At 44.9% G+C, this 25,442-nt stretch overlaps 1 protein-coding gene across 1 annotated transcript; it reads right to left on the bottom strand.

Moving 5' to 3' along the window:
- Positions 1-451: 451 nt before the first annotated feature.
- gas2l1 (growth arrest-specific 2 like 1) lies at positions 452-21,805 on the bottom strand. Its single transcript, XM_071920915.2, has 5 exons — positions 20,571-21,805; positions 10,855-10,962; positions 7,759-7,855; positions 6,400-6,703; positions 452-4,689 (listed from the first exon to the last, which is right to left on the bottom strand). The coding sequence occupies exons 1-5, from the start codon at positions 21,270-21,272 to the stop codon at positions 2,577-2,579; spliced, it is 3,324 nt and encodes a 1,107-aa protein (XP_071777016.2). The 5' UTR covers positions 21,273-21,805; the 3' UTR covers positions 452-2,576.
- Positions 21,806-25,442: the final 3,637 nt, after the last annotated feature.

Below are 25,442 nucleotides of genomic sequence, written 5' to 3'. Positions count from 1 at the left end.
CATCAAATTACTATATCTTTGAGAGTGGCAAGACAGTGCATACTTGTGGTGGTTATTGTGTGTAGAATCAAACCAATCTTTATTAAAAACCTGTGACTTTCAAGTTAATTCGGCAACATTTCGAACTGATGTCTTCCCTTTACATTAGGTTGTAGGCAAAAACTTAAGAACCTGTGAAAGAATGGCATTTGTACATATTGGACCCCGTCTCCATTGGATTTTCCATAAACACTTACAGTTCACTTACAGTACTTGGGACACAGCTGTCACTTCAGACCGATGAGACTTCATTTCATAAATTAAATAAATAAGACCAACATCACTCCCTTCATCACTTCTACCCTGTACATATTCTTATATAGTATGTACATTGAAAGATATGCACACTCTTTATTTCTACCCCATTCACTGCAAACTCTCTTTTATAGTGTCAGTGCCCTGCAAAATGTTATTTCTGTTTTTTACTCTACCTGATGGGGATATTGTCCTCACAACATCTGTGGAAAACATTTCCTGACCATGTGATCCAGCCAAGAATGCATTGTCCAATCAGTATAAACCAAAACCATTGTAAAATATCAGAAATCCATGGTGTTTTTGGGACAATCAACCAATTGTTCTTAATTCACAAAAAAAGTTGTTTTTATGGAGGTATAAGGCTTCTGCAGGACACTGACAATATAGTTCCCACATTTACACCTTCAAAGATATTTTACAAAGTCCAAACCTGTTAAAAGCCAAAAACAGAAGTGGATGGACTCTTGCTCTTACACTGATAACAACTGTGCAAGAGCTTAACAAGAGAACCTTAATATCCTTTACATTATCTATTATTCATGTGCTATTCCACATGCAGTCACTCAAGTCAAAGCAACTCTTTCTCCATCACAGTTGACCTTACAATACCATCGTTATCGGCTCTACATCAATCAGCACAGGAAGATGTCAATCCAAGAATATGGAAGAAAGGAATTGCATTGTGCATCCAAGCTAGGTGTGCCAAGAAAACAAGATTACTTTGTACTTTGTGTACAAAGCCAAACAATCTTTTCTTTAGCCACTAGATGTCACCATAGATTATGTCATGTGACAGATTAATTGAAATCCATCTGTTCAGTAGGCTATATGGCTTCCCTTGGTTCAAAAGAAGTGAATAACTCTTAGTTTGCTCCTGATGTGACAGCCTAATAGGATTCAGAGGCAATAAATTATCTGTATGTGTATCATATGTACATCAAGTATTTGTTATCTTCAAAATTGGCAATGCTCCCCACATTTTCCCACATTCACACTCAAACTATCCATTTTCTATTTCCAGAAAACTGGTAATGATGGCAATGTAATGTTGCTCAATAGATCTCACTGATGTTGGGCAAAAACATTCAAAAACCTGCAAATACATTTTAAGGCAAAGGGAATTGTCAAGGCATTTCCAACACCAATATTGCATAGCTAAGGCAGCATAGAACTTAATACAGTGAATATGTACATTATATATTCAATTCCTGTTATATACACAATACCCACGTCTGTCTGTGAGTATACATATACATATGCACATGTACATGTATTTACACATTCATCCTCCTAAGCATTTCATTTCTGCACATATATATTTAGTACTGAATTCCAGGGTACAGTATTGTTGGAGGAAGAACTCAACATTTCTGTTTCAGTGACAATGACAAATATAATTTTCACTGCTCCTCCTAGTCTTACCCTTATTCCACATCGCAGAAGAAATAGAATTAAAATGATGTTTTACTGCATTCAAAAAGAATGTTAAAAACCTATAATACACTAAGCACTTACAAACAAACATCTTCTATCTGGACTACATTGATTGGTTGTGAGAAGGTGACATCATACAGTAACAACAGTAGACACTTTTATGGAGATTGGTAGTGTACACATTTAGAATATGTAGTGTGTATTAAGTCAGAAAGACGATGGGGGTACCCATATGTCTATGTTACATATTAGACTATTGTAGATTTTAGTATATTGAGCAAAAATTGCCATAAATCAAGACCACCAATGCTGAGTGACAATGAACGATACCACAGTCATCCTACCAGTATTATGACTATCAAGGCAAGCAGTAATGCTGTGGCAAACCACAAGAGGGAGCCAATCCATCTGATTTGTTTCTAGTGTTCCACTGCTTAGGGTTACATCTTCAAGTCCCTGGCACTTCACCATGCCCTTCAGCGGGGCACATGGCAGCATATGTTCTCTCTCTCTATCTCTCTGCAGTTGCAGCAATCATGGGATTTTCACAAGTGTATTGCAAAAGACACCTTATGATTGGCAAAAGCATCCCCATGCATTCATAAAAAGTAAAAGTAAAACTAATATTACAGACCATTCCTTTGGTAATAAATAATTTGGCTTAAGTGCAAAAAAATCATGGGAACCCCCTGCAGATATGAAGGGGTAAAACTAAGTGAAAAAAGAAGGAGTGTGTGACATGCAATGAAAACAGTCTATAGCCCGGTCTCCAGTCTTTTTTTTACATAGTAGTCAGCGTTCATATAACAACAGATCCCCCTTGTGTCATACCCATCAGCTTTGTGCTACATCCAGGCTTCAGTGTCCAGGCTCCCTGATTGTCCAGGATAGGAGCATTCTTTGTTGCCCATGGCTGGGGAGCGTGGCTGAGGGTGGATCAGATCTGCGAAGGCCTGGTGCAGGCCCTTGTGTGAGGCTGGGTGGCCGTTAGAATGGGAGCTCTGAGGAGAGAGCGGGGGGGTGTGGCAGGGGGAGCGGTTGTCGTGTGCCTGCAGATCTCTGTAGCTGACTGGGGTGGGGATACGTGAGGGGCTGTTGTCCGGCCTGTTGTCAGTGCGAGGCCTGATCCTGGATCTCAGCTTGAGCTTATAGATAGAGGATACTCTATCTGTCTTCTTCTGCCCTTTCGTTGACCGCAGCGCTTCTTCATCAGTGTCCCCGTTGGCCAGGGGCGAAGATGGTGGGGGGGAATCAGAACGAGATTCGCTCAGACTGAAGCACATGGAAGAGTTTTCACTAGAGGAGTCCTGGAAGGAGCAGTCCTCAGAGGGTGGCAGGGCCACAGGCGAGGGGCAGGCCTCTGGGGGAGGAAGGTCATCATTGGCATCACCATCCTCCAGGTCATAGGGTAGGTTTGGTTGGTGATCCTCCAGAGGAACATCTCCCTCAGGCCCTGAGCCCCAGCCAAGCTGACCCTGCTGGCCCACCAGCACCCCTGTAGGAGGGCAACCTCCATGGTCTCCATTCATATTCCTGGAGTTGAAAGCAGGTTGTGAGGGGACCTGATTCATCAATCTGGCTGACTCTGTGTCTCTAAGGTCAGGCAGGGTAGAGAGAGGTTCCCTCTCCTCAATGGAGCTAGAAATAGCTGGGAGTTTCTTGAGACCCCCTCCACGCTCCCCCCAGCGCTCAGGCTCTCCATGCCCACAGTTATGTGGTCCTCCTGAGCTGTGGCCATACAGCAAATTCAAGGGGTCCTCCAGTGAGAAGTGACGGGGATTAGTTCTCTTGGATTCCCTGAGGTCAGGCAGAGTTCCTATCTTTGCCCCTACGTTCAGGGAAGAGGTGGAAGAGTTGGAGGAGGAATAGGCAGAGTCAGTGACATTAGAATCAGTGGTGGCTGGCACTGTGTGTGCTCCAACCCCCTGCTTTGAGGGTGCAGAGACGGCCACCTGCAGGGTAGCTCCCCCTGGGGCTCTACTAGGCCCTCCTCTGACCTGCTGTGTGTTGGCCAGGAACTCAGCCTCGAAACTGCGATAGAGGTCTTGCTCCTTTTGGGGGTCCAGTGTTGGCAGCATCTGGAAGCCAAAGCCTATTCCTTCCTCCTCTGGCTCTTGGCGCTCCAACCCAGACCAATTCCTATGATGGCCTCGCCCAGCAGATCGAGGGCCGTGCGAGGTCCGAGGGGAGCGGGTACCATGGTGGTGAGAGTTGCGGGGGGAGGAGTGTGGAGATCGTCGGCCTCCTGAAGTGACTGGTGGCAATAGTCTGCCTTTCCCTACAGAGGGGGAGCGAGGAGCAGGAGGCCTGGGAGTGACTATTGTCTTCTTACTGGGGCTGCTGCAGTTGCTCTGGACCCCTTTAATAGGTGAGTTGGAGCATGAGGATGACTGCCTCCTGCTGAAACCACCACCTACTCTGGGGGAGGATGGGGGCAGTTGTTTGGCCCGAAGGTCCTCGCGTCTGTCTGAGGGTGGGGGCTGGGGGTCTCTGTAGCAGGTAGTGGGCCCAGGGCTGGCATCGTTGGAGCGAGTACGGCTGGTTAACTTTCCCTGGCTGTGGGAGCGGGGGGGCTGGAGCCTCCTGGGGCCTTCGTTTCCAAGGGAGCGCCCCCTCTCTGCACGGGAGGTTCGGGTCCCATCAGAGGGTGCTTGCGGGGGGTTAGGTTTGAGTATGGGAGCAAGCGTAGGACGTTCCCGAGAGTGGCTGCGCGCACGGGGCAGCGGGGGACGCAGGGCTGGGATCTGATTTCCAGCTCCAGGCCTCTCAATCACATGCTTCCCCTCCTTACGGTTGACAAGTAGGACTACCTCGTCACCAGAGCGACGTGAGGTGTTCCCCAGAGAGTACCGTCCCCCTCCTCCTCCTCCTCCTCCTCCTCCTCCCTTAGAGGAGGCTGTAGAGGAGTCACTGTCTCCAGATAGACGCCTTGTCACTGGCATCATTGTCTCCTTATTCCTGCAACAGAGGGAGGAGAAAAAGACTGTTACTTATGTATGTTTAAAATAATAACTCATATTTTAATGTATGTAGGACATGATGCATACGTTTTTGGTGTTAGTATCGGTTGGTTGCTTGGCTATGTCTTGGAAGTGTGATAAAGGGGAAGAACCTGTTCACATGTCCCGTGAAGCAATAGGTTTTACAGCACCATATGGCCTCTGACTCAACTCTCATGGCAGTAACAGATTTACAGTAAATATCATCTGCCTTCAGTCCATGAGGTGACTTCTAATGTGTGACGTTCAGGATTTGTGAATACCTCCCAGCCTGCCACTACTGTGCATAGACAGTCTGACCAACCTAAGGCTTGGTGCTTCTTGGAACAGTGGGCAGTGACAGCCAGGGAGATTACAGGGAAGATGAGAACAAGTGGGGTCAGGATTATAGGTCCTGTAGATTTTCTAACCCCACACGCAGCGCTGCCCTTCCCAAACACCACACCACTATACTGTCACGCACTAGTGGGACCCTCAGGTCCACCAGTATAATCAACTCAGGCCGCGAGTATCAGTTGTTTACTGAATTTTTTTTTACCAAATCTAGACATGCCGAGTAATGTAGTATGGTACAAAGAGAATTACTATGATACCCAGTAATACAAAGATACATAAAAGTAAAGAAATATCTAATTAGCAATTTACTCTAACTCTAAAGTCATCCTCAGAAATCAAATGTGTTTACATTCAGACATGGTGTTTTGTTTCCATGGAGCCCACCTGTTGACCTACTTCCCTAGTTAGGAGAGCTGTGAACAGTTGTCTAGGGATAGTTGTCAGATTAGGCTTTATCTAGTCTGGCGCACTTGACAGGGATGCCCCACCCACACAGGGTTAATTTGAAAGAGCTGTTGCCTTGACGTCTGGCCTGAGCCGTCGTTCAATGTGGAAAATGAGCCACACATTGGCTAGAAGCCAAAGTAAACCACCCCTCGCCTCGTAATTGTGTTAAACAATGGCGCCTCCAGACTGACGTATAGGGAAGGTATGTGACCAACTCAACTTTCTGCCGACCTCATGAGGAGTGCAGGCAGTTCTAATTCTCTTTATATCCCATAAAAAGAGCTATGTTGGCCTTAACATGCCAATACTCTGACTATCATTGATCATTGATTGCCACATCAGAAGCATATCAGTGAAAAGAAATGTGTGTTTTCCTTTGCCATTGGCTTCACACTGACTCAGTTCATCAACTGTGTGCCATGGTAAAACAAGGGAAACAGAAGCTTTAGCAACAGAATCCCAGCCAAGTTCAGCCAGTCATTAGTGTAATTAACTGAACCAAAGCAGAGGAGGAGGAGAGAAGAGAGGGGAGAAAAGAGAGGGTAGAGAGGAAGGTGGAGGGGGCCAAGCGGTGTGTGTTGTAGCCACTAGGGGGTGCAGGAGAACGGCTGTGTGGGATGGACTTTATGAGGGCAATGTCACCTGAGATTAGAGAAATCTGCTCTGGTCTAATCTGTGGCTTCCTGCCCTGTGTATTTTGTGTGTATATGTGCATTTCTTTGTGTTTGTGTGTGTGTGTGTGTGTGTGTGTCTGTGCGCGTAATAGAGCAAGCATTGAAAACCATTGAAATGCCGCCCGCCAGGCTGCTTGTGAGAGATTAATTTCTTATCATGATGACACACAGCGGCAGCACACACACTTATCCGCACAGACGTACACACTCACCTGAGAGGATTAAAGTGGCGGGGCTCTGAGCGGTCTCGTGGCGGCCGTGGGAGCAGAGTTCGTCCAGCATTGGTGTCTGACTCGGTGTGGACAGAAGGGTGCTGAGAGCGGCCGGGCCGTGTGGAGGAGGAGGGGGCACATGGGGCAGAGGGAGGCTCCAGGTTGCGCCTGTCAGGAAGTTTGTAGGGTGCAATGCCTTCATTGCGCCAGTGTGGACCTGGGCTAGTGGAGCGGGAGGAGTGTGCACTTGAGGACTTGCTCTGGCCACCCTGGCCACTGGCCTTAGCCTGGTGGTAACGGTGGGCTGGGGAGAAAAATGGTAACACGTGGTTAGGACAAACATATACCTAACATAGACAGACAGCCTGTGAAAACACCTGCAGCATCACAGAGGACAACAGTCATCAAGAGAGGTCCAGAAATTAAACACAGCTGACAACCATATCCATATCATTAAGCTCTTAGATAGTGACAGTGGATAACATACTGTATCTTCGGTTGCTACTTCCCTGAGGTAGGGAGATGGAGCCTTACTTGTGAAACTGGCCAATCAGAAAAATGCTGATGATCCTGCCATTTAGGGAGAACAGTTATAGAACACAGAAGGCCCACTCCTATCAAGAGACTATCAGTATGTTGCTCATCATGGCCTCTGTTGGTTAGAAATGCAACACCAAATATGACTCCAGCTAGTGTCAGCTGTCCAATCCAGACAGTAGGCCCCTGACATCACCACTTTAGAAGCAGTGTGTACCCATGGATAAGGAAGGACTATCACACCCAGTGGCTTTACAGACCATTGGAAGTGTCACTGTGCTGCCTATTAAAGTGAGAGTAAACATTAACACTGTTATGGTTATGGTTATGGTTATGGTTATGGTTATGGCAGGTATCCAGTCCAGTTTATGAGGACTAACAAGTCTTTATGGTGGGTTAGGGTCAGTATTTGCACACTGGGACATTGACATGATCTTTAATCAGATAGTTGGGGGAAAGGTGGAATAGAATCTGGGTGACTACACATTCTCCATTTTAAAAGTGCATACTTTTTCCAGACCTGTATTTCTTGGCTGGATATAATCATTTTGATCAGGGTTCAATATGATATACACTGATAGTTCATAATATGTGAAATGACAATGAGTGTATAACTGCATAAATTGTATAGTCAAGTGTCTAGTGGGACTGATTTTCCAGATATTTCCCAACATTGTGCGCTCCTAGCCTGAAGCATTGTACATCAGATGTGAATCAGCTGCTTGAAATCATTAATGTATCATGAATTATGAGATGCAACACCAAGACATAACAATGAAGTTGTTTTGTAAGGGGCTGGCAGGGAACAGGAAGTGACCTCACCAAATGCAGCGCAGCGACACGGGTCATGCTTGTCCAAATAATGTTCTAATGTGTCCCAGCCACCCCCGACACGCACCATCACATGAGTGCGAAGAACCTGAAGGGGAAAGAGACAAACAAGGCTTTAATAGATAAACAGAAAGAAACACACTCTTGCATGCACAAATAAAAAAACATGCTGATGGCTAAACATTTTAATAAACTGCAATACCACACAGACTGCAGATCAAGTCAATGGATATGCAAATTCTACAAGTGGGGCAGCTTGCTGAGCGGTTGGCCTGCCCTCAGTGTTACGTAACAGTCCCATTAGCTGCACCCCTGCCTGTGTCCCTGCCTCTCCCTCCCCCGCACCCCCTCTTTCTCCCACATCACCCCCAGCTGCTGCCATTATGAGCGCTGTTCATTGCCATGCCAACTCACAATTAAACGGAGAAGGGGAGAATAACAAAGAGCCGTACCACCATGAAAGACACTCTTTTCTGGTCTCTCTCTCTGTCCCCCTGCCTCTCAGCTGGCTTCCCCATGTTTTCAGAGGGTGAATTAGCATGGTAACAACAACTTACCCCTCCGGTCCTCTCCTCGGCTCTGTGACTCCAGTTATCGGGGAGAGGAGCAGAGAGGAGAGGGGGCCTAGCTAGCAATAACAGAAGAGGTCAGTGGATACTGTATGCGACTTCCTACTCTCCTTTACTCTTTGAGGCACACACATCCACACGAAGAGCCTCTCTCCCTCCAGGCAGAAGCCATCTTCACTGAAGCAGGACATTTTGCCTGACGTGACAGTCTCGTGGATGCGTCCCCTGCCCTGGGTTGTGTAATAGGGTCTGCCAGCCACATGTTTCAAAGGTTGTGCTGTGTCTCTGAGGGCAGGCAAGGCAAAGCCATAAGGATGCATCTGTGTGGGCTGGCACAGGGCTTATCTGCACCAAATCACATGTGGCATGGCCTCTCATCCCCAGGTCCCAGCCATGGAGAGAGAGAGGCCACAGACACAGATGATCAGAGGAACTGATATCGCACGTGCTACACTGCAGTATCAAAGTCTCACTCCACCTTCTATCCATTAAAGTCTCTGCCAATCCACTACAAGTCTCTTCATCCTCTGCCGTGCTCCCCTACTATATCAAGTCCGTCAAAACAGCTAATCTGCTTAACTCTATCAGACCTGAGAATATAAACTGCTTACTCTCCATTGCTCTGGCCTTATGTCAGTAACAGGTTTACTGTTAGTGTGACGGTACATGACCATCATATGGCAGCTGTGAGGAGTCTGATAAGGCCAAGTAGGTTCTTAGGGACCAGCGCTGCTCCAGATCTATGTTCGGCTGCCTGATTTTGCAAACCACTGAAGGGGTATCACAGCCTTCCACCACTGTAGAGACCCAATCCCTGTTTCTATGGCAACGGCGAACAGAGACTTCTTGTCATCACAGCGGGGGCGGGCTGAACCAATTTCTCTCTAAATCTTGCTTGTAAGTGCTAAGATCAAGCTCATGGCTCATTTCAGCCGCTGTGCCCCGCGACTCAAGGCATCTCTTCCTCGCACCGGACGACCTCCCCGGGGACGAGGATGCCATCACCGCTCCCCTTCTGTTCATGCAGCCCTTTCCCCCACTCCCTCTCTCCACTCCATCCCCTCCTTCAGCCCAGGCTCCTTGTCAGGGCTTTGGCAGCTGAATAGGGGCTTGTTGGCTTTCAAGGTGGCCGCTAGCTTCCTCCCCTCAGATGAATAAGGGAAGCGTGTTGGCTGCTCTTGTAGCTGCTGGGGCATACGCATAATCACTGTCATCCTCAGTAAGGAATAAGGAGAGGGCGGAGACCGTATGAATGGGGCTAATCTGACAAGCCAAAGGCTCCCCAACACACACACACACACACACACACACACACACGCAACTGCACCACCACCACGTTTAACATGGCTGCTCCTCACCAATTTAAACATGCAACAATACACTTTATCTCACTGCTAATCACACTAAGGTCAGTGCATAGGACAGATGGACATACTGACATCCAATAAATTAAAAAAAGCAATTTTGTCTCAGGTTTTGCAGTCAGGGGTGTGCCAAACATTTCAACATGTAGCATGTACCACATCTCCTTGTCTGGACAGAGCGGTGCCTCCCAAAGTGTGGAAATATTGACATTATTGACGGTGAGACAGGCCTATCCTGTAAATGCAGACGATTTGGAATGGCATCCTGTGAGTCCATTAATCTAGCTGAGGTACATGAAAGGTAAGTGAAACCGAATCGATCCCCGGTATCCACTGGCCGTCCTGCCCAGTCCTGGGAGGCCAGATAGGGGTCCAGTGGCAACTCTTAGGACTGAATCTGAGACAAAGAGTCTAGAAGAAACAGGCTGCAGCCAAGATAAGGGCCCGCACAGGAAATGACCCAAAGCTCTATTTGTGTCTCACTGGGAGACGGCAGGGAACCAAAAGCCAAAGTAGTGCGCTGGGTGTGGGCCAGATGAAGGGAGCTTGTAAACACCAACAGAAGAGAGATAGAGAAATCACTACGCTCTTATATATACTGTTCAGTTCACGAGGCTTTGATGCAACCAAGCAGCTGAATGATCTGTCTGTTGCTGCATGACCTTGTTTTCATTCTTCTTGTATCAACATGTGATGCTATATGCCAACACTGCATGCTTCCTTTGATACCATGCAATCAATGCAGGCCTCACAGTTTTGTGTACTATGTGGCACAAATTAGTAGCACAAACATATGCAGATGAACTAGTAGTTTTATAGTAGTTTGGTAGCTGTTTTGATAACAGTTCAAATTTTAATTCAGAATTTAAAATTTAAAGACAGGAATATACAGTGATATAAAATTTAAGCATTTTTGAAACAATGAAATCCATTTTTCAGTGTGAGGTAGTTTTCCCCAGCACTGCCTATGAACAAGTACTGTATTTGACTTTCAAAGCAGAAGAGCAGCTTGTGCAAAACATCTTGATTTTAACATGTTATTTGATTTTATTTGCATTTCAATACATGCATCTAGTGAGCTATACCTATTATCTATGAACACAGATAATTTGTTTTGATGTGATGGTTTGTTGTGTTTCATGGCGAGGACATACCCTTATGAAGATCAGCGCACTGGAATCTCCCACTTTGTACTTCCCCTCCGACACCTTGGTCATGGGAAACTGAGCTGGACAGGAACACTGGCCAAGAATCTCTCGCACCTGAAACAAAACAGGCCGGTTTAACAGCTAGAACAGAACATGACACAGTGTCTGAGAGGAGCAAGAGGAAGCTACAGTACCCACGCTGCGACCCCTTCCTGTTCCTCACTTCAATTCCCTCATATGACGTCATGTTTACTCATATATCTGTAGCCGTGACCAAACCTCCTCTGGACCTGAGCGCTATGTGTCAGCAACACAATGACTCCATTTTATAGTGTGAGAAATGAGCAGCCTTGGCTGTCTGTGTGCATGAGGGCGTGTGTGTGTGTCATCTTCCTGCCAACTTTTCTCTCCAAGCACCTACTGGGTGATAGAGTGCCCCACCTCTCTCTCTCCCTTCCCACACAAAAAGCATTGCCTCTCCCAAGAACACTTTGGTAACGTGTCATTAAAGCACAACCAAAAAGCCCAATCAAACTCAAAATGTGGACATGCTAATGAATGCTCTCTCTCTTTCTCTTTCTCTCTCTAGGCCTTTACATGACCTTGTTTCTGGTGGCAATACTATAAGATGAGGGGAGAGAGTTCAAAAACCAGACTGGCGGTGATGTCAGCAGGCCTGCGGTGCCAGATGGGTTTTGAATTGAGAGAGTCAGAGCTGGTGCCCTTGCTGTGGTGTGGTTGGGGGTGCTTATTAGGCACTGGAGTCAGACAGAACTGCAGGGTGGAGCAAGAGCCGCCTGCGTTGCGTAGGCCCCGGCTCTCGCGGGATTGGACAACTTTGATGTTTTTCTTGGCGTCTCTCTCAGACAAAGGCGTGTGCACACTTGTCGACCGAGAGACCGGGAGCAGCAAAAGGAGAAAAGCCAAGCAACACAGTGGACAGAGAGGCAAACACAGGAGGAGAAGAAGAAGAACTGCTTCATACATGTGTGTAGGAAAACATGTGCACATGTGCGGTACTGCAAGGGCAGCCATTACAAAGGGCAAGAACGTGTTTCAGTGATAGCTACGTCATCAAATGACATGTCACAGGGAACTTTCAGGTTTTGAGCCCCCACCCTGTGGCTGTGTACAGTGCTGTACATGTACCAGGCTCAAAGGACTGCCCTGTGGTGTGTGTGTGTGTGTGTGTGTGTGTGTATATATGGGGGTTGGACAGCCTGGCCTCGAACGCCTAGATTATGGCGTATTCAGAAGATTAAGGAGGGACCTTGTTATTTTCTTGAAATAGCACCCTTCTTTATGTCCCACGCTAATTACAGAGGAGGGTGGAATCAGTGCTAAGTCTCAGCATCTCACCTGCCTCTCTGTTCTCCCTCTCACCTGCCTCTATCCACCTTTCTTTCCTGCTCTCCCTCACCTGCCTTTCATCTATCAGCCTTCAATGTTCAGCCTGTGTATTTACAGTAACATACTATCACACCAGACCTATACTGGTCTTTGCTTTCTTTGTTTTGCTGACATTTCCACCTCTGCTTCCCCCCCCCACCCTCTCTCTCTCCATCAGTCTCCACTCTGTCCCTCAGTCTTTCTTTCTGTCAGTAGGTGGACAAGCCCTCTTTGGAAAACCCCCAGCTAGTGAGTTAATGGAAAGATCACCATGGCAACAGACACACATAGCCTTACCCTTCCCTTTTTAACTGTACAGTTTGCTTTCTTTTTTCATTTTTACTTTAGCAAAGCCTTTCAGTCCTCTCTCCTTAAAGCTCCAAAACACCTCCCCCAGAGGCATCCAGCTGAGGTCATGCATTTTCTTCCAGAAGGAAGGTAAAACACCGCTGTGTACGCTTTGTCTCATGACATACTGAGCAGGATACAAAGCTGAACCGTGAAGTGTCTTTATGATAAGCTAATCAATGTCATCAGTGAGCTCTGAAGTATTTACTTTGTGGAACCTTTGACATGGAAAGTGTGCATTTCCCACATCTTCACTGAATCAACAAAGGACAGAAATACACACATCATCACACATACCAGCAAGAGCCAGAATTGAAACAGTACAAGGGGAGGAGAAAGGCAAGGTCACGCAGGAAACATGCGGAAGTGGAACTGGAACGCTGCAAAAAACTAAAGGATGAATTATGGATGCGTGCTGGTCACATGGGAGACGTTTTCACCAAGAGCTGCAGATGTTTGAGAGGGAGAGAGAGAGAGAAACTACAAGAACAACTGCAACTCGACAATCTGCAGCACGCCCCTATACTGGAATCTACTGCATCTATCTCATGATTGGAATGCAAAGACGTGTTTGCAAGAACTGCATGAAACGCAATCGCCTCGGTCATTTATATTAATGAGACTACTGTGAAATTCCCTTTGACCTGACCTGCTGGGTCTGTCTCCAAGCAGATTATATTTACAGAACATATAGATATATGTTTGCTGTCTGATAGCTCAGACCGCATCGTATCTGTTCAGTGTGAGTCAACAGAGCTAGAGGATAATCATAATCTCTCCATTCCTTTCCTTCCTGACCTGAACCATCTGAAGGGCCATTCATGGAAGAGATAAGGCCAAACTGAGGTTTGTCCAAACCCTGGGGATGCACAGAGGAAATGGGAGTGGGAGTGGGAAAGATGTTTAGGTTCTATTCCCAATTAGTTTTACTGATTTGCAATGTGGAATGACACAGGCTGCAGTACGGCATGCTGGGCGGTATACTGCATCTTAACAGTATGAACACACACAAAGGAATGTACATGGGTTGTCAATATTTTTCTACTCCAACAAATTTACAATGAAAAAAAAAACTTTCAACCACAGCATAAAGAGTAAATAATCAGTATGAAGAAGAACCTGTCTGAATTGATTGGTCTATATAATAGAGTCATGAGCTTTACATAAAATATAATTTGTATTTAAAGGCAATTTGTATCAAACACTCTTGTGCTGGGAAAAATCAGAAAAATATTATTGTATTTTGAGGACCAGCGCTCTGGTTTAGGGGTTCTTCAACTTTTTCAGCCTAGGACCCAAATGTAATAAATTTGCTCAAGGACCAAGGTCCATTTGAACATATTTCTATTCTCATCATGTGACAACCCACCATCTAAGGTCTTAACCCATGGTTTGCTGTATTGCATTCTTCAAACATAGGTGTGCTGGCCTGCTGTAAGCTGCTCATTTTATGATTGTTATGGAGAAGATAACTATTGCCAAACTTCAACAATAAAAACTGAACATTGCAACAATTCACTCCAGAGGAATTCACATATTAGGCGTTTCCAGGATTGGACTTCTGCTCCTGAGAGACAATTGTAGGGATTGTATGACATAACACATACTTTCAAGGCTGAGGAAAAATGATAAAATTAAAAAATTATATGGTACAACACATACTTCCAAGGTGAACTATATGAAATGGTAGAACAAGACTCTTCTTTAAGTTTATCTGCTCAGCCTGAGGGTCTCTAGTCATGACTGGAATCTTCACAAGACAAAACAACCTTAGCATCAGATAAGCACAGAGATTCTTGGAAACCAGGCCACAGGGGGCGCCTGCTTGGCAGGGAGGGGGATTTTTGGAAGTTGAGGTTATTACTCCACCACCCACAACTACGGATTTCTAGAGCCTGTGGACAAATACTGAAAACAGCTAGATATCAGAGCCTGTTCTCCTGTCAAACCACTGACCTGACAGCCTGCACAGAAGACTCCTCTGTGGATAACTACATCACGGAAAAACACGCAACAACCACTGCTCAAATTAATCCCTTAAGTGATTTGAGGTTTGCAGGAAAGTGATCATCAAAATGAATGAATGAATGAATTCTAATTATGTTGGGTTTATGGAGAACAGTAAGTGCTGTTGGGCTTGTATCCTGAGGGGACGAATTGAGTGATAATGCAAATACAAGCACTAAGACTCAGGCATGCTGGACCAACAGGCTAGACCAGTAGGGACTAGTAAGAAAAACAGAGTTGAACTCTCCGCTTGAATAAACGCCTTAGGGAGAGGTGGTGTATGTGGGTTAACGCCAGTAACCTTCTATTGGGAGAGAGGATATAGTAAATAATGGCTATACTTTTGCATTGAAATTAAATGAAGAATGTAATAATTGCTTCATAACATGCCTTTATATCCTTGGATGTGCAACCTTTACAAAAGCAATGTGCTGCAGCTTGTAGATGTTGCACAGCTCTGTATTTTTACCATGATGAAATGGGTTTGTACTTGCTCCAGGCCAGGTTCCATCTACAGTTCAAGGAAACCGCTCCCTGAAAATCGATGCCTATCTTCTGGCCACATGACAAACAGCCCGCTGGGGGACGGGGAGGATACAGAAAACCCATGGAAATCAAATACTGTAATGAGAATAAAGTCATTGATATTTGTCTCCTTCAGTCAAATAGTAATGTAATCACTCATTGCAGGAAGTTAAATCACAGGCCAGAGTCTACCTAATTTGCCAGTTTGTTTGATGAGGCTCCAACGCACTCAGCACTCTCCTCCCTCTATCACTGCAGTGTGACAGCTGTCACGGGGCCAAGGTTACATCAGTTGATGGCCCGCGAGGGACTCTCCTGTCATCCTGACAGTCTACACCTGAGACCAGTCTGGAGAGTCCGCAGGCAGGTGCAGAAAATACTCACAGACACAATATTCAAAGCCTATTAAGATAAACACACAGTTGAATGACAATCATGCACACGATCGTGCTGGTTGCACGGTAGATATCACCACACTGCAATAAAGAAATAAAGCGGGCAATATGCAAAGTGTGGAGTCAGCTCTTTCCACATTAATGCTGCTGCATGGAAAAGGGTGAAGAGTGAGTTCTGTGCTGTACTGGCACTGTACAAAGCCTACTGGGCAAAAAATGTAACCTTTAAATGACTAAACCCTTAGAATTTAGCCTGCACTATATTTTACCTCTATATTATAAACACTTTGAGGGGTGCGTAAGACACAAGAAGCATAAACACTGAAGGATGCCATGCTCTCTCAACAAAGCGTATGAGTCTGACCCAATGCAAGCCATGATGACCTACTTTTCCCTTTCACTCTCTCGCTCCCTCTCTCTCTCTCTCTCTCTCTCACACACTCACACATACTGTAGCTCACTCACAGTTCTCTCCCACCCTCTCTCAGAGTAAAATCCAGGCGGGTTTAGCAGAGTGTACAGTAAAGGCACTCTAGGCATGCTATCTGTTGTCTTCTCCCCCTTTTTTCCTGAATACATGAATTGAACCATAAGGCTAATGGAGCAGAGGGTCCATATAGGCATATTGTGCACATTCTCTCTCTCTCTCTCTCCTCTGCTGGTGTCTGAAACTGTTACTGTCTCCATCCAAAGCCACCAGTCTATCTTAGTGTGAGATGATTGCCTTTGATTACACTACTGTCAACAATGATCAGTCTACTCCCCCCCCCCCTCCTCTTCCATGCCACCAACAAGGCATACATACTGCTCTGCTCTTTGCTTTATCATCTCCAAGGGAAAGAGGTGGGGGATGGGAAAAGGGGGTCCGCACATATATGAACTAAACAAGGGCTGAATGTTAAAGCCTGGGGTGAGAGGAGACATGAACCAGTTTATATGAGTGAATAGGAAGAAAGAAAGATGGGCAATGAAGGAAGCCTATAATGGCGAACTCTCAGGCTATAAAGCTCCTATAGTCTGCTGTTATTGTCTTTGGGTTTGCATGTTCGAATACTAAGTGTATAGATGTCTATGCATGCAGCGAGCATGTGAACAATGTGGGTGTGCATTAAGGGAATCTGTACGTGTAATTTTAATTATTATAGGGGTATGTCAGTATGTAAGGCTATGCATTTTGACAAAGATAACTATCCCCAGGGCCTAATTGCTCTCCATGTTCACTGATGAGAGAACAACATAAATTGCAAGACCTAGAAAATATACAAAAGGTTATTTGTGTAGGTGGCTGGCCATGCTCCATTGCCTTTGGCTACTGGCAATATATAGGAAAATATGGAATCAGTCTGATATCACTATCATAATCTGTAGGTAGAGATGAAATGTCTGAGAAAATCCCCTAATGCAAAGGATAAACACTATGTGGGGATATATGAACGCGAACCAACTGCTGTCAGCACCGCTCCTATGAAAATGCCTCTCCAGGAGTGGGAAAATGGAACAGTCAGACTTACATTATCAATGAGTCAAACTGAGACACTAAGGACGTAGTGACACCAGTCAGTCACTTCCTCAACTTAGAGTGGAAAAGCAAAATGTCTGGGAGATGAGTAAGAACATAGTGGCGGGACGTGGAGACGCAAGATTGGGTATTTACCTAAGGGCTTATGGTAACCAGGAAAGCAAACAGAGGAACTGAACTGCCTCTTGTCACTCGATACACTTCAGCTTTTCCTAAGATAGGACACCTACTGTACATGGGGATCCGGCACACCTGTTAGATAAGCTACCTGCAGCAGAGCAGGTGGCCTGAGCAGCTGGCCTCTCAAACTGTTATTGAATCATATTTCTCATATCATATGTTGGTAAACTGTGGTTTGATTATGACTTCTTTTTATTCTGAAAACCTTATTAGCATAACTTGAGTCTGTGAAATTCACAAGACAAGTGTGTTGAGGACAAATAGTAAATAGCAATTTCTGGTGATACACATTTACTGTGATTCTTGAACAGCCAGATGTCCTTACTAGAGAGAGTTGTACTTAAGATGATGCTGTCTAAACAGAGAATGTTCACCACTCTTGTATTTTATTGTTGAACTCAACGGGAAGATTAGTTTTATGGCACCACACTACTAAAGGAACAATGTTTAGCATAAGGAACAATAGCAAGAGGATGATAGTTTTGACCTTATTTGCTTGTTCTGGGACTGAACACTCACAGTCAATCACTGAGCCAAAAATCTATATAACACCATGCTGCCAAAGCTAAAAAGCTCAGCGAGATGCACTGAGCTGCACATTAATCAAATGCCCCAAATAAATATTTAAATAGTCCAGAATTCAACACTTGCTTTTAACAATTAGTGATTCTGAAGGTGTTTTTCAACCTACAGAAGATGGACTGCAACATAACATACTTGGTGGTCACACATGAACTGTACAGCTCACATGTTCTACTAAATATTTGACTGGATAATCAGAGAAGCCAGATCAACAATCACAGTTTTATAGAGAAAATCTGATGACTGAATGGGAGCCAAAGGATCACAGCATTTCTGTTTGTTCACAAGCATCTGAATCTGCTGTGCGCATCTCTCTGGGAGTGAGAGGTATGGTAATTAATTGATAATACGGCCTTCAAATAATGTCTTTAATAATGACATTTTATCAATGATGTTATGGGATATGAATAGGGAGAGAGGTCCTGAATAGGTTGATAAATTATGTATTTCAAAAACACTTAGTTTAAAAGCTGACTCAAAGTAAAACTGTCTCTGTCTCCTAAACCGAACGCTGATATTTTGTTCTGGCCTCTATCATGTAGCTTAATGCTTTTCTTTTTCTCAGAGAAGACATCCCGTCCTGACACACAACCCATCCTGGATGATGCAGGAAAGCGGCGCTGCCTGCATGTGCACCAGACACACAGCCTGGTCTCACAGCTGTGGACCGATGAAAATATCACTAAGCCCTTTAACTTTCTTCCTCTCCCTCCCTTTCGGACACTCGTGGCGACTAGCAATGAGGTTTCCAGTAATTACGAGACACTAATCTCTTGTAAGGCTTCTACATTAGATAGAAATACAGAGGAATACGCACACGTATATTGCAGAATATTGACTAAGGTCATGAAGGTCATAAAGGCCTAATGCCTTGCAACAAGAAACTGATTCAGTGGCCGATTTTGCAGATATTCATCAAAAATATAAAAATCTGGATTTCCTGGTCAGCACACCACAGCTCAGGAAATTGGGTGGCACTGACTACTTTAAGTGGAACTATGTCCCACACAGGATATGAGCCAAAACAAATGAGGAATTAAAAATAGCATATAAACCACAGTATGGATCAAAAGGAGCTGAGGTCATTAGACAGGATGTGTTAGTATTGAAGCATACAGCAGCACAGTAATACTGTATTGTTTTGGTATTGCGGCCTCTAGTCTTAGTACCTTACTGGTCTCTTACTCGAGGACACTCATGTTGCTGACGTGGGCTTTTTCTGTGTGGGGGTGCGGAGCAAGCAATTTATTCAGGTAGACAGGGAGAGAGAAAGAGATTTTATTCACCAAGGAGACAGGGTGACTTAGAGTGCCACTTCTTAAATGGGTCAAAGCCAGTCAAATGTCGATGGTGTGTGTGTGTTTGTGTGTGTTGGGGGGGCGTGTCAGTTGGGGCGACAGAAGAGGAGAGACAGGAATACACGTCGCAGTTTTCCAGTGAGCTTTTGTCCTGAAATGTCTCTGTATGGAAGTTCATCACTCAGCCTGGATAATCCTCAGCTCACAGTCATATGAGTGAGTATTTGGAGTCAGACAGCCTGGGTACATGCAGCGCACCTCCTCCTCCACATGCTCTCCTATTTCTGTCTACAGAGGTCACACAATAATTGCTCTGCTCCGCTGCCTGACCAGCATGAGTGTGACTGTCGGCTGTCTCCCCTCCTCTCTCTTCCCTCCCCCTCGTCTATCCCTCACATCTCTGGTGTGAAAGGCCGACATTGTTCTCGCTCTTCTCATCGACACTCAAATATTAACTCTTCCCCACTCATAACCCAAGCACGTGTTCTGCTGGTCTAAATCTGCCCATTTAGTTTTGCTCTAACAATATCTCTTTCATCCTTACACGCTTATGGCTGCCAGGCCACGGCAGGGCTCAGCCGGTTTAACGGGACGGTTGACAGGGGTTGATGGTTCAAATTCCACAGCATAGGAAATGATTTAGAACCAAACTGCCAAAAGGGACTTGCTCTCTTTGTTGTGTAGCATTTTAGTGGTGTTGGTACTGGAGTTACAGAGCTACTGCACAGATGAGGATCTTTTTTGGGAGCACTATATTGTATTAAATGTTCTTGATAGACTATTTGCAACAGGTGTGATAAAGATATCTTGTGAGAACTGAAAGAAACATTTGCATCTCTGTTAACCTCTTGTAGGGGCCGAACTGACATTCGCTGGCTGAGTCTACCTGTGACTTTTCAGAGCTAGAGTGTGAGAGAATGTGAGGAATTGGGTGTCAAACACACACTGACCCTACAGGTGAAGAAGAATTTAACTGAACTCACTCAGCCACACACATATGCATGCATGCACACTCCACAGTCTGTAAGGCCCCTGCCTTCTTCATAACATCGACATGATGTTTTCAGAGAGGGTGCTTGACTTTTGGCACAGCTCTGTGTTTTACTATGGGAGAGCATCCTCAGAGATAGGTCTTCTTTCAACTGCTTCGTATTGTTTAGCATCAGATCTATTAAAGCTCTATTAAAGACTGGTTTCCTAACAAGTCTAAGCATGGAAGCATGGAATTCCAACAATGTATTTCCAAACTGTACAATGTGCAAAGAGGGTTAAAATTATGTAAAAATTGAGCTGCAGGAACATTACATGTCAATTTGCATCAAACATACCTTGTAATGCAGTGCTATGATGGTACAGTTTTAGGGCCTGTTTTGCATTCCAGTGGCGCCACTTAAGCATATGCAGAGTAGTTCACTGCTCTAATATGATGATGCTAAAATACAGTGGGCTGTGTTTTTGTCTTTTCATCGTGCAACTCACCAACTCATCCAAATTTCGCATGTCACATAAAACTCTTTTCTGCTGCCAGATGAATGGGGCTGGATCAGGTTCATCCTCCACACTTTCACTGATCTCCTTCCGACTGAAACACCTGCTGGGCGGGCTCTGCTCTCCTGGCTCCCCCGGCTCCACCGTATCCCGCAGGTTCTCTTGGTCCCGGATCTCCTCTTCGATCTCCTCCTCCAGTTGGATCAACATGGGGGCCAACATGCCAAACTTGGCCCCACGACGCGCCACCTCAAGGAGGCAGAGAACGAAGTTCTTCTCGTTGCATCTTTCCACTAAGTCGTTGGTCTCAAACATCAGGACGTCCTTGATCCACAGCTCCTGTCTACACCAGCCGATGAAATTGGACACATTATCCCGTGCCAAAAACGATCCAGGGACAACGTTGCGCGACTGAAAGACAACATCTTTGCATGGCACCTTCATGGACTGTGCAGCCTCCGGGTATTCCAGCTGGAAGTCCAGCGCGGCGCGGTTCACATTGTTGGCGTGCCGACACAGAGCACAGCCAGTCTCCAGCCCATCCATAAAGGTGTCCGCAGTAATATCTAGGTCATACAGGGTGTTCAGCCACTCGGCCAGATCCTCCTTCATGGCATACAGGTATTCTTCACTGGATTTAAAGGGCCGGATACTCTTGGAGGCGGCAGACTGGATGTTGCTCTGATCAGCCATATTGTCGGATTATGTATCGATACAGTCTACTTAATAATTCCAGATTGTCTCATTGCACAACTGCCCTCCAAAGCCTCATCCGCAAAATACAGCGAAATAACCGTGTTGACGCACCCATGCCAATTGGATGGTGTGCTATCTCAATGCAGCTCCTTGAAGCAAGGCTTTGTATCGTCAGAGGCGCATATCGGGATGCGGGGCGGCCGTGGCGCATGGATGCGTTTTCCGGATGTCTCTGCGAAACCCGTTTCCTTTAATGAGCGCATCGCCGGCTCCCAGAGTGAGAACGGAATCGGAACGGTCCGGGACGCTGAAACACACCCATGCGTAGGCCAATTATTCCATCTGGTAGCCGGTGGATCCTCGCACCCACAAAAATCCACGTGTTACCATGTCTGTCGGTGGGAATCAGTCAAATCACTTCAGCTCCTTATCGATGAAATCACGACCATTGACCAGAGGCGGCATATCGCTCACCAGTTCATCGTTCCCTACAAATAGGCTCAGCCCATGTTGCGCCGCCTCTTGCACTGAATATGTTGACCTGCTGTAGCTTAGACCAGCAGAGCGACTCGGTGGCACATCCCATTATAAGGGATAAACGCTCGGCAGAAGGGGAAAAACTTAACCCCATGTTCCCCGTTTACCGACAGACTATATAGCCTATTATTTCCAGGCCTAATTCCCTAACATAGTAAGATAATAATCGTAAAATCATTTTAGAAGGATATAAATATTAGAGCAAGTATAAACTCCGGTAGGCCTAATATTATAATCAAGGCTGTATTTGAGGGCAAAGCTCAGTTTGCGCACCGATCGTTATGACATAAATGAATATAGCCTATCATAGAAAAAGCATACATTTATGTATTGATTTTTGTTCATATTGGTGGTTGTGTTGCCTTATCACTCACCAGCTGGAGGTCATAATTTACCCACCTTTTTATTTACCACCACATCAATGATTATAGTGACACCACAGCAGATACACACACCAATAAATACAATCTCCATAAACTCACTATTGAGTACCACAGACAAACTATGTGTCCCTATAAGGAATATTAGGCTATAGCAACACAAGTAGGTTTCATCGTCACAAAAACTAATTTCTAATGGACATGTGACATATAACGTGACATCTAAAGCCTGTGGCTCAACATCATAGTACAGGGAATAAGACAAACTTCCTACTAGACCGCATATCCTTCACAGGTGATTAAATGACAAGATGAATAAGACACGCTCGCATGTCAGTGAAGTTTTAACTACCTTGTCGAAAAGTCAATATTCCGATGAATGTGTGGCTATCGGTTTGTAGATGGCATTGCACAAAACAAAGATGTCACACCTGTAGGAGGACAGGGCCACTCAGGCCTGAGACAATAGGGCATTAGGGATTAAAAAGAGAGATAGACAGTGAGAGAGATATGGATGGACACTATGAAAACAGTCTTATCCAGTCTACCCAAGCAGGCCTAAAGTGTGAGACAAAGTTGCCCATTCAAGAGCGCATGATCTAGGCTACTGTATGCATGATAGCAAAATGGATCTTTGTCACGCACAAGACAACCAGGGACGCAGGGAGGACTACTTTTAGGGCGGCCCAAACTGGACGGCGCCCCTAAGACAGGGGAGACTAGACAATTAGACTATTTTAGGGTGGTGCGTTAGTATGTAGTATTAGTATGTAGATGTGTTGTTGCTTTTGCAGTGTTAACTCAGGGAAATAGTCTAAAATTTGTTGAATTCTCTCTCTTCTGTATTGTTTCCAAAGCCAAAACATGTGAAGAAATCATTGGGACAGTGTTCTTGGTGGTCTGAGGGCTTAACACAAGGTTACAACCTTTGTTTACCCTATGTTTGGATAATTTATCAACATTTGTGTAAAATAAACTTGAATTTCAGGTTACAATGGAATGAGGAGGTTTTGAAAACCTCAGGCCAACTTGTTTGGGGCTTTAAAAGAATCTTTTCCACCAAGTCATTTCCCCTCCCTGTAACAGCCTTTTAAATCTTGTACTCTTCCACTCTATTGGAGCTGCTCATGAACTGCTCTAATGTGCGATTGTTTGAATTTCAGCAGGCCCGCTGCCAAGAGGGGAAGGCTTGTTTTCATTTAAAAAGAGGCATGTGTCTGTTTAAGAAAGAGAGGGAGGGCGGAAGATAGAAAGAGAGAGAGAGAGAGAGAGAGAGAGAGAGAGAAGGTGGGGGTCGATGAGATCATTTTCTGGGCCTGGATGAATCAGCTTTTCTGTGTCAGTAAGAGAGACAGAGATAGAGAGAAAGAGAGAGAGAGAGAGAAATCAGCACTCTATTAATCCAACATGAGCAACTGGCCACAGCAAATGGAGACCACTTAAAGATGCCAGCTGTGACTGTTTCCCGAAGGGGCTTTAACTTACAGGGGCTTCAGTGGGAAAAAAAAAAAAGGAAATAAAAGAGGGGAGATAGGAGGCTTTGGTAGCATATCAGTGACAAGACTGTGTGAAGTTAGACTAATGTACAGAACTGTGGTGTCCCATGAACAAAATGACCTACTGGCTGCTTATAATAATCAAGTATTAAATTGGTATGTATTTCTTTTTGTGGCCTGAACCTGGGTCCTGTGGGTGAAAGGCAATCGCTCTACTCACTATGTCAATATGATTCCGCTTCATGGTTTTTTTCCAGACTAGCACAGAAACATAAAGATATTAAGAATACTGTATTATTAATTTGGAGTGCCTTAAGGTTGCTCTCTTCCACAGCAAAGCAGATGCTGAGAAGTCTGACACAAACCTTTACTACTAAATAGAAGACACTGCGAAGGATGCAACCTTCAATGTCACAGCGGATTAGTTCAACAGAAACTTAAGCAGGATTATATAGTGGTAACCCTATAGGTGTATTAAAATAAGTAATTTGCAAGAGATGGATGACCATCAAAGGGCTGTAACAACGCCTTAATAGCCATATGTTTAACAGATGCTTGAATGAAACATGCCAAGTGTTGACATCTGTGATTAATAACATTCCTTCATTCAACTTGATTGCCTTAAAGGGGAATACTGCTGTATTTAAGAAAATATTCCTATGGTCTAGGACAGTCCATTCAACTTTCTATTCAATTTGTGAACATGAACTATTTCCAAAGCCAGGAACCAGAGTACTAAGGCCCGAGCCTGTAATGCTGTTATGATGGGAAAGGGAAAGATGTTAAAGGTCACTGTGATTTTCTGGCAACAAGGTACCTTTTTATGGTTCAGAACTGATGCCAGATCAGCAAGATCATTCTGCATTTCAGTCTCAGTTGTCTAGTATCTGGTTATAACAGTTGCCCATATTCACAATTATTTTACTGTTGTGGTTGACGGCGTTATGAATTCTTTAAGGTTTCCCCTTTAAGCCAGCTTCATCCCTTTTGAAAACATTTTATAAATGGCAGAGAATACTTTAACATCATTGCCAACATACTAAGGCATTTACGACAGAGCACTGATTAAGGTTGCATTGGCTAATTCAAAAGTAAAGCCCTGAAGACAGCTACTGCAGTTATTCAGACTTTTTCAGTCTTGCCTGTGAAACAGCTTGTAAACAGCGCCACCTTGAGGCCACTTACTAGACCAACTGAGCTGAGTACAGAGCTCAAATACCAGCATCCGTAATACTGAATCCAATACAAATCAGGCTTGCTTTATCCTACTAGGGGAAAGAAAAAGTTTGGTACTTTTGGGAGTCATCATAGACAACCAGAGCAGAGGAATGCACTGGCTTCTGCAAAGCTGACAGCACTACTGACTACTGTGGAACTACTCTCCTCAAGTGACCAAGTGGTCTGGATGTACCAACCTGGGAACCGACCGCTATCATCTCTGGAGATACTAAAACACTGGTGTGCTACGTTGCTGTCAGGTGAAAACTCTATCTCCAAACTGTCAACTTTTCAGGAACTAAGAAAACAGCCTCGTTTTAGCTTGATCACTTGATCATTTTTGACTTCATCCTGTGGATTTTCTTTTGGTTTCATAAAGCCTAAGAAGTCGGAGACATTTTCTCAACCCTCTGAGGATGTAATCTGTTAACTGAAGTGAAAAAATGAAAATCACCAAAATTGGAGTTGGAATGGTTTTCACAGGACAACGATATGCATAAAGCTCCACCCCATGGTACATTACATCAGAGCACAAC

The sequence above is a fragment of the Centroberyx gerrardi genome, chromosome 8, assembly GCF_048128805.1.
Source record: "Centroberyx gerrardi isolate f3 chromosome 8, fCenGer3.hap1.cur.20231027, whole genome shotgun sequence".
NCBI lineage: Eukaryota > Metazoa > Chordata > Actinopteri > Beryciformes > Berycidae > Centroberyx > Centroberyx gerrardi.
Note: the sequence above shows the minus strand (reverse complement) of the source record. Positions and strands in the feature narration are given on the sequence as shown.

Excerpts from the sequence above, each read along its gene's own strand:
- gas2l1 (XM_071920915.2), bottom strand. The coding sequence starts at position 21,272 with ATGGCTGATCAGAGCAACATCCAGTCTGCCGCCTCCAAGAGTATCCGG. Across the intron at positions 7,856-10,854 it reads GTGCGCTGATCTTCATAAGG|GTTCTTCGCACTCATGTGAT; the intron begins GTATGTCCTCGC and ends TTTCCCCTTCAG. Across the intron at positions 6,704-7,758 it reads GTGTCGCTGCGCTGCATTTG|CCCACCGTTACCACCAGGCT; the intron begins GTGAGGTCACTT and ends TTTTCTCCCCAG.